The 9,659-nt window shown below is 48.3% G+C and overlaps 1 protein-coding gene across 1 annotated transcript in view; it reads left to right on the top strand.

Annotated features, from left to right (window-relative positions):
• Positions 1-3,631: 3,631 nt before the first annotated feature.
• LOC147115441 (nucleotidyltransferase MB21D2) overlaps positions 3,632-9,659 on the top strand; it is a 76,078-nt gene continuing 70,050 nt past the window's right edge. Inside the window, exon 1 of the mRNA XM_085989421.1 lies at positions 3,632-4,075. Coding sequence (XP_085845547.1) covers positions 3,874-4,075 — 202 coding nt within the window. The 5' untranslated portion in view covers positions 3,632-3,873. The remainder of the gene's footprint in view (positions 4,076-9,659) is intronic.

The raw sequence follows: 9,659 nt of genomic DNA, 5'->3' as shown, positions 1-9,659 counted from the left end.
AGTACAGAGGGACTGGGATTAATTGGCTAGCTCTACCAAAGAGCCAGCACAGGCATGATGGGCCGAATGGCCTCCTTCTGTGTTTTTTTTATTCGTTCATGGGGTGTGGGCGTCCCTAATCGCCCTTGAGAAGGTGGTGGTGAGCCGCCTTCTCGAACCACTGCAGTCCGTGTGGTTTGGTACAACTGCTGGGCCATTTCAGAGGGCAGTTTAAGAGTCAACCACATTGCTGTGGGTCTGGAGTCACATATAGGCCAGACCGGGTAAGGACGGCAGATTTCCTTCCCTAAAAGACATTAGTGAACCAGATGGGTTTTTACGACAATCCAATGGTCACCATTACTGAGACTAGCTTTTTATTCCAGATTTATTTAACTAACTGAATTTAAATTCCCCAGCTGTCGTGGCAGGATTTGAACTCATGTTTCTGGATCATTAGTCCAGGCCTCTGGATTACTAGCCCAGTGACATAACCACTGGGCTACTGTACCCTGTTAAAATAGTTAGAATAGAGCAAAGGGACTTACGCACTCCTATCTTGCCCTGATCTGGCTGACTGCAATATTAAAATCCAGGGGACAAGGACAGCCACCCCAAGCCAGCGAGGTCCCCTTTAAATATGCAAATTGGGCTCTGATGACCTCATTGGGGCCTGATCTGCGATTTTAATCTGAGGCCTGTGTAGGTGGGAGCAGCAGTAGATTCCCCGCCAGACCAAACGTACCAGGAACAGGAGGCAGGGCAGAAGAGGCCCAGAGAGGGAAGTTTTTATAATCTTTGGGAGCAGGGAGTAGTCCTCTGAACCCCAGAAGGAAATCTTGGGCCTCCGTCGCCCCTGTCTCCCCTCCCCCCCCCACCCCCCCAATCGGGATTCCCCTCCCCGAGACTTACCGTGTACCGGGCACTGTTCCCGCGGGTCCCGGCTGCGACCTCAAATTCCTGCTCCTGCCCGCTGGCCAGGCAATGATTCCTGCCGGGGTTCAGGCGGGAGCGCGATCCGCAATACGGAAATAAGCCCCGGGAGTTAAAATCTTTCTGGGTCTCTGGCCCGGCCTTCATGCACCAATCCCACCCCGAGTTAAAGTCGAGGCCAACGTTTCTATTCGTGTATCCCTACTTGCCTGAAATAAAAACAATACATTTACAACAGGAACTGTGTCAAATGAGAATATTTGCAACTTAAGGAAAGTTTGCAACATTCAGTCACTTTGGAGTTTCAAACCCGATGTCAGCCATGGCATAGAAACATAGAAACATAGAAGATAGGAGCAGGAGTAGGCCATTCGTCCCCTCGAGCCTGCTCCGCCAATCAATGAGATCATGGCTGATCATCCAAATTCAGTACCCTGTCCCTGCCTTCTCCCCATATCCCTTGATCCCTTTAGCTTTAAGAAATATATCCAACTCCTTCTTGAATATATTTAATGAATTGGCCTCCACTGCCTTCTGTGGTAGAGAATTCCACAGGTTCACCACTCTCTGGGTGAAGAAATTCCTCCTCATCTCTGTCCTAAATGGCTTACCCCTTATCCTTAGGCTGTGACCCCTGGTTCTGGACTCCCTGACCATCGGGAACATCCTTCCTGCATCTAGTCTGTCTAGTCCTGTTAGAATTTTATAAGTTTCAATGAGATCCCCTCTCATTCTTCTAAGCTCCAGCGAGTACAAGCCCAATCGACCCAATCTCTCCTCATACATCATTCCTGCCATCCCAGGTATCAGCCTGGTGAATCTTTGCTGCACTCCCTCCATGGCAAGAACATCCTTCCTCAGATAAGGCGACCAAAACTGCACACAATACTCAAGGTGCGGTCTCACCAAGGCCCTGTACAACTGCAGCAAGACATCCTTGTTCCTGTACTCGAACCCTCTCGCTACAAAGGCCAACATACCATTTGCCTTCTTAACCACCTGCTGCACCTGCATTGGCGCAGTGGGCAACACTCTCACCTCTGAGGTAGGAAGGTCGCGGTCCCACTCCAGAGACCTGAACACATAATCCTGGCTGACACTCCCTGTGCCAGTACTGAGGGAGTGCTGCACTGTTGGAGGTGCTGTCTTTCAGATAAATCATTAAACTATGGCCCTGTCTGCCCTCTCAGGTTGGATGTTAAAGATTCCATGCCACTGTTTCGAAAAAGAGCAGGGGAGTTATCCCTGGTGTCCTGGCCAATATTTATTCCTTCAATCGGCTAGCGCTGATTTTGCACATTGCTTAAGACCAGTATCGTGTCTTAAATGCAACATTATTCAGGATTTAACAGCGCCACCACTAGTAGGAGGGAGGAATTACAGCGGGACAAGTTTCTCCGTCTTTCAGATGAGACGTTAAACCGAGGCCCCGTCTGCCCTCTCGGGTGGACGTAAAAGATCCCATGGCCACTATTTCGAAGAAGAGCAGGGGAGTTCTCCCCGGTGTCCTGGGGCCAATATTTATCCCTCAACCAACATCGTTTAAAAAATAAATAGATGATCTGGTCATTTATCACAGAAAATGCTGGAAATACTCAGCAGGTCAGGCAGCATCTGTGGAGAGGGAAACAGAGTTAACGTTTCAGGTCGATGACCTTTCGTCAGAGCTGGAAAAAACTGGAAATGTTTCCAGCTTTTTTCCAGTTCTGACGAAGGGTCATCGACCTGAAACGTTAACTCTGTTTCCCTCTCCACAGATGCTGCCTGACCTGCTGAGTATTTCCAGCATTTTCTGTTTTTATTTCAGATTTCCAGCGTCTGCAGTATTTTCTTTTTGTATTGGTCATTTATCACGTTGCTGTTTGTGGGATCTTGCTGTGCGCAAATTGGCTGCCGTGTTTCCTACATTACAAACCGTGACTACACTTCAAAAGTACTTCATTGGCTGTAAAGCACTTTGGGACGTCTGGTGGTCGTGAAAGGCGCTATAGAAATGCAAGTCTTTTTTTTTATTAAGTCATCCTGTCTTTCTTTCTGAATTATATCTGGCGCCGCTGGTCCAATTACCTTTCACACTCTACCCCCACTTCACTAAAAGATCCATCAATTGGTCCAGGCAGCGGGCAGTCGAGGGGGTCGTCCAGCCGGATTGCCTGCCTCTCTTCCGCGGCCATGTTCGCGCCCGGGTGACCCTGGAGATGGAGCACGCGGTGTCCGCCGGCGCGCTTGAGTATTTCTGCGACCGGTGGGCGCCACGGGGACTGGAGTGCATTATCAACCCGGAAAACCAAATTTTAATTTGATTTGTTAAGTTTTAGTTGAACTTTTGTTTATTTACAGTCCAATTGGGTTTTTTTGGGTCCAAACAAAAAGAGTACCCCCACTTCGCACTTGGTCCTGAATCTCTCCTTGTTCCAAATCTTTATTCCCCTCGAGAAGAAACTGCAACATTGCGAATCAGGCAATTAACTCCCTGGTGGGTTTGCAACTTGAGAACCACTTGTTGCAATATCGCCCGCCAGACATTATAAGAGAAAAAATATATATATAATGATACACCGTTTGCACAACCAAGCAAATTTTTGTTGTTGTGGGGAAAGGAAATGAAATAGCAGGGTGTGAGATTAAATGGACACGATGGGGCGGAGGGTAGTGGTCGCTTTAAGAGTAGCGATCTGCGAGTGTAACATTGTAACACGCTTGTTGATTCGTGGTCAGTTTCAATTGTCAATTCCCATGTCGATTTCATTCATCAGAGAAACCATGTTTAGGATGGGACCTGCAGGAACCTGACTGGTTCCTCTTCACACTCTGGGATTTGTTAAGTGTTACCTGAAAACAGCCCAACAACAGAGGGCGAGGAGGACAGACTTGTGAAATCTCCCCAGGCTCTCTTTTAAAAAAAAAAGAAAATTCTCTCTCTCTTTTTCTCCCTCCCCTTTCCATAAAATTTGCAGGAAGATGGCGGCTACGAACGGAACAGGCATCAAGCCTTGTACCAGTGTGGCTAAAACACTGGTAGAGCTGGATTTTAGGTCTGGGGCCAGGATCGAGGACTTGAACAAGCTGATCCAGGAATTCAGCAAGCAGGATCAGCGGGAATACGATGATCACAGGGCCCTGGAAATCCACACAGCCAAGGATTTTATTTTCTCCATGCTGGGTAAGTAGGCATATTTTATTATCAGAGCTTTTACACGGAGTTCAGCACCGACTGATACTGATCAGAGCCAGGGAGTGCTGGGTTTAATATTTAAAGGTCACTTTTTCTTTTTCCAAATTGCGATTTGTGTGTGTGTGTGTGAATAATTCTTTTCCAGGATATTCATTTTCCTCCGGGAGCTTCAAAAACCCATCTCATTTGAGATTGAAAACTGAAGTGGTTTTACTTAAAAGGGCAATGCAGAGTTTGCGAGCTTATTTATATTTATATACTTATTTATATATTTACTCCCTCAATTTGTACAGCTGTGAAGTTGGAAAATAATTTTCAATTTATTGTTGAGGTTTTTTTTTAAAAAGCGCTTTTTCTTTCCTCAACAATAACTTGTATTTATATAGCACCTTTAAAGTAGTAAAACGTCCCAAGGTGCTTCACAGGAGTATTAGAAGACACAAATTTTGACTCCGAGCCACATAAGGAGACATTAGGAGAGATGACCAAAAAGCTTGGTCAAAGAGGTAGGTTTTAAGGAGCGTCTTAAAGGAGGAGAGAGAAGTGAAGAGATTTAGGGAGGGAATTCCAGAGCTTAGGGCCCAGGCAGCTGAAGGCACGGCCGTCAATGTTGGAGCGATTATAATCAGGGATCCTCGAGGGCAGAATTAGAGGATCACAGATATCGCGGGGGGGTGGGTGGTGGAGGAGGTTACAGAGATAGGGAAGGGCGAGGCAATGGAGGGATTTGAAAACAAGGATGTGAATTTTGAAATCGAGGCGCTGCTTAACCGGGAGCCAATGTAGGCCAGCGAGCACGGGTGATGGGCGAACGGGACTTGGTGCGAGTTAGGGCACGGGCAGTCGAGTTTTGGATGACCTCCAGTTTACGTAGGGTAGAATGTGGGAGGTTAGCCAGGAGTGCGTTGGAATAGTCGGGTCTAGAGGTAACAAAGGCATGGATGAGGTGTTCAGCAGCGGATGAACTGAGGCAAAGGGCGGAGACGGGCGATGTTACAGAGGTGGAAATAGGCGGCCTTAGTTATGCTGTGAAAAAATTGTTTCTAAACTTTAAATTGGTCCTAGGGGCAGTGACCTGATGCTGCAAGTGGTCCTTCTTGAGTTTGGGATTATCTTTAAAACCGGTTCACACTGGTGCCAAACTGATCGGAGGGGTACAATCGCCTTGCCAGCGACCCCCCCCCCCCCCACATCCCATGAATGAATAAAAATGTTTTACAAGTCACCAGCAATGTTCCCTCTTTTTTTGGGGGGGGGGGGTGCACGGCCCCTTTAATGGGCCATGCGGCCCATTCAAATTTCCGCACACCCGCGGTTTTTCCATTATAAAGCCGGCAAGCGACCTGCGCGGGACCTCCAGTCTGCCGCGCAGCTTAACAGGAACACGGGTCACCAGTGAGCCCCACTGATGTGGCCGCTCAGAAATTCACGCTTGAAGGAAAATTGTGTTACATTGTCCTGGTGGGCAACTGGCCCTCGCCCCTCCCAAGATCCAGTTACACCGGCATGCTGTTGAGACTCGCCGCTCCATCCCTGCTCTTAACACACTCTTTCCCAGGACACCTCATCTGTGGAACCCCTTAATTCCCTGTCTTCCCTTCCACCTGCCATCTCCAGGATTTTTAAAAACCCTAACTTTTTCTATCAATTAATCACGAATTCCTCATTCAGCCTCTGTGGCGTGCCTTGGGGATGTTTTTCGACACACAGTGCATTCTCTAAATACCAGCTGTTGCTGAGAACCACTATCTCCTCTGCTTTATTTTTTTGGCAGGGTCTTGTCGCAGGGAAGCAGGCCGGTGCCTGTCGTGATCTACCTCGATTTGCGTGTAAGAATTTAAGAGACATTCCCTTAACACCAGTCACTGCTGTATCAGCGTTGCAATTGGGCAAACCTGTTCGGGAGACCGGCCAGTCAGTCTGACTGCTGGGAGTTTGTAAATCTGTTTTCAACCATGTAAAACCGACGTGCTTCTCACCTTCAGCCAGGTGTCCATTTTATTCGTGCCTCTGAAGTGCCTCCGGGATATTTTTCTGCCTTGAAAGCACAATATCAATGGGAGCTGTTATTGTTTTTCCTTCACTATCGGTTATTGGAATTTTGGGATCCCTGGCGACAACATTGCATGAGTATTAACACAGTGGGTGAGCACAACATCCGGCGGCGAGGCACTGAGCCATGCAAGGCAGGAGCTCCTGACTTCCATCCCCAGTCTGCAATTCTATTAAAATTCTACCAGGACTGGACAGACTAGATGCAGGAAGGAAGTTCCCGATGGCTGGGGAGTCCAGAACCAGGGGTCACAGTCTAAGGATAAGGGGTAAGCCATTTAGGACAGAGATGAGGAGGAATTTCTTCACCCAGAGAGTGGTGAACCTGTGGAATTCTCTACCACAGAAGGCAGTTGAGGCCAATTCATTAAATATATTCAAGAAGGAGTTGGATATATTTCTTAAGGCTGAAGGGCTCAAGGGGTATGGGGAGAAGGCAGGGACAGGGCACTGAATTTGGATGATCAGCCATGATCTCATTGAATAGTGGAACAGGCTCGAGGGGCCGAATGGCCTACTCCTGCTCCTATCTTCTATGTTTCTATGAGTTAACTGATCCCAACGACAACTTGCATTTATATAGCACCTTTTTTAATGTAGGGAACCATCCCAAGGCGCTTAAAGAAAGACATTTACATGTTATTCACAGCACGGAAATGGGCCATTCGGCCCATCTGCTCCGTGCTGGTGTTCATGCTCCACACGAGCCTCCTCCCACCCTCCTCCATCTCACCCTATCGTCATATCCTATTCCTTCTCCCTCATGTTTATCCAGCCTCCCCTTAAATGCATCGATACTATTCGCCTCACCCACTCCCTGTGGTAGCGAGTTCCACATTCTCACCACTCTCTGGGTAAAGAAGTTTCTTCCGAATTCCCGATTGGATTTATTAGTGGCTATCTTATATTTATGGCCCCTAGATTTGTGGAAACTCTTCTCTACGTCTACGCTATTAAATCCCTTCATAGTTTTAAAGACCTCTATCAGGTCAACCCTTGGCCTTCTCTTACCTAGAGAAAAGAGCCCCGGCCTTTTTAGTGTTTCCTGACTTACATTTATGTAACGCTTTTCATGATCTCAGGACCTCCCACAGCGCTTTACAGCCGATTTTAAGTACTTTTTTTGGAGTGTAGTCACTGTTGTAATGTAGGAAATGCGGCAGCCAATTTGCGCACTGCAAGCTCCCACAAACAGCAATGCGATAATGACCAGATCATCTGTTTTAGTGATGTTGATTGAGGGATAAATATTGGCCCAGGACACTGGGGAGAACTCCCCTGCTCTTCTTCGAAATAGAGCCGTGGGATCTTATACATCCACCTAAGAGGGCAGACGGGGCCTCGGTTTAACATCTCATCTGAATCTCCGCTCGCAGTGCAGTGCTAGGGTTGCTACAAAGGGTTTCTGCACCTTCCTACCAAAGGCAGATGGAGGGGAGCAAATTAGCCAGGATTGTTATGGCCCCTAACCATTATCGAGTGACCCCTGCTGGAAACTGTATTTGTGGTAATATAGAAACATAGAAAAAAGGAGCAGGAGTGGGCCATTCAATATGATCACGGCTGATCCTCTGTCTCAATACCATATTCAGTTAAAGACATGCCTAGGCTTCACTGCGATGCTACCACAGTTGAATAGCCTGTTGCTAATCGCAAGCATCAAGAAGGGTGTATGTGCTCCAACCCAGCTCTCTTTTCCCCACCCTCCCCAATGCACACATTCTTCCTGGAATGTCTCGCTCAAATCCTGCTCCGAATACCCAGAAATTCCCTCTCCAGCTTTGCCACCTGGTATACCTCTTCTAACACAGACCGACCACCTATGCCGATTACTGGATTGCGGTCAGTGCCTGTGAAACTGATCCCCGGCATCACGCAGCCCCTTTGGGAGAGGGAGAGACACTGGAATGGAAACAAATATAAATTTATCACGCGTGAGTGATCATTGCTGTATTTTTGGATGGTGGAGGGGGCGAGTACTTTAGACTGAAGCAGTGGGGCAGTGACTGGGAGATGCTCCTGAGGCCAGCAACACGAGGGAGGTGATTTAACCTTAAAGAAAGGAAGACTTGCATTTATATAGAGGGTGGGTAATTATTTGGGCTGGAGAGCCACTTAACAAGCTTTGGTGAGCTGTTGAGGGCCGCACGCCAATATTCCCCCGAAGGTGTGCAGCCGCGCGGTAGTGCGCCAATGGCAAGGTCCCGCGCAGGCCGCTCACCAGCTCCTGCCGCTGGAAGAGAACCTACGCAGCAGATTTGAAGGGACCGCGCAAGTTGGTGAGAGCGGAGTTTTAAATTGGTAAATGTGAAACGGGCCAACTCATAGTGTTGATTAGCACTCCCACTTCTACCCTCCCAATAATTTATGAAGATAAATTCAGATAGCAGTCAGATAGTATCTTAAATACACAAAATGTAGTGTAAAATCTGCCGTTACTAAATGAATGAATCGATCAATCGTATGTTGTACCGAGCGTCTACGTGGCTGTTTGGCCGAGCGGCTCGAGTCAGCGGGGCCTCCCACGCGAGAGGTATTCTCTTTTCAGTGCACTGAGCACGGGAGCCTGAGGCCTCGCAAGGCCTGAACTACAATCGCGGGCCATTGCCTGGAGTCCTTGTGCTCCGGGATCCACTCCCGTGTCTAAGACGGCGATGAGAACCCCCCTGCCATCGTACTCTGAGTACCGGGAGAGGAAGGACACAGCGCCGCACTCTTTTTTTCGGTAAAAGAGTCATCGAGATGAGCAGCCATGACTCGACTCCGGTTAATGTGCAGCTCGCGCTCCGGCTCGCGGTCTATTTCTGTTCCGTCCAGCGAGCTGCATAGAATGAACTGACGGGCCAGATACCGCCCGCGGGCTGTACTTTTCCCAGCACTGATACAGCACCTTTCAGGACATCTCCAAAGTGCTTCACAGCCAATGAAGTACTTTTTGAAGTGTAGTCACTGTTGTAATGTGGGAAATGCGACAGCAAGCTCCCACAAACAGCAATGAGATAATGACCAGATCATCTGTTTTAGTGATGGAGATTGAGGGATAAATATTGGCCCCAGAACAGCGGGGAGAACTCCTCTGCTCTTCTTCGAACAGTGGCCGTGGGATCTTTTACGTTCGCCTGAGAGAGCAGACTGGGTCTCTGTTTAACAGCTCATCCAAAAGACGGCACCTCAGACAGTGCAGCACTCCCTCAGTATTGCACTGGAGTGTCAGCCTAGATTTCGAGCTCTAGTCTCTGGAGTGGGATTTGAACCCACAACCTTCTGACTCAGTAGGCGAGGGTGCTGCCCACTGAGCCACTGCTGACACCAATAGCTCAGCTCTGGTCTGAGTCGGGTGTCAGGCTTATGGGCTTCTGACTCTGCTTAAGTGAGGGCCATCCTCCTCACAATGCAGCAGCACTGAGATAGTCATGGAAATACGTCAGTTACGTGCGAGCGCTTCTCCCTATTCCTGTGTTTTGACTGCTGCTATGCCTAGCAAATTATTCCAAACATGTCTTGCTCTTTTAGTGAAGAG

Source organism: Somniosus microcephalus, chromosome 6 (genome assembly GCF_052327205.1).
Source record: "Somniosus microcephalus isolate GS21.2 chromosome 6, FLI_Smic_1.0, whole genome shotgun sequence".
Classification (NCBI taxonomy): domain Eukaryota; kingdom Metazoa; phylum Chordata; class Chondrichthyes; order Squaliformes; family Somniosidae; genus Somniosus; species Somniosus microcephalus.
Note: the sequence above shows the minus strand (reverse complement) of the source record. Positions and strands in the feature narration are given on the sequence as shown.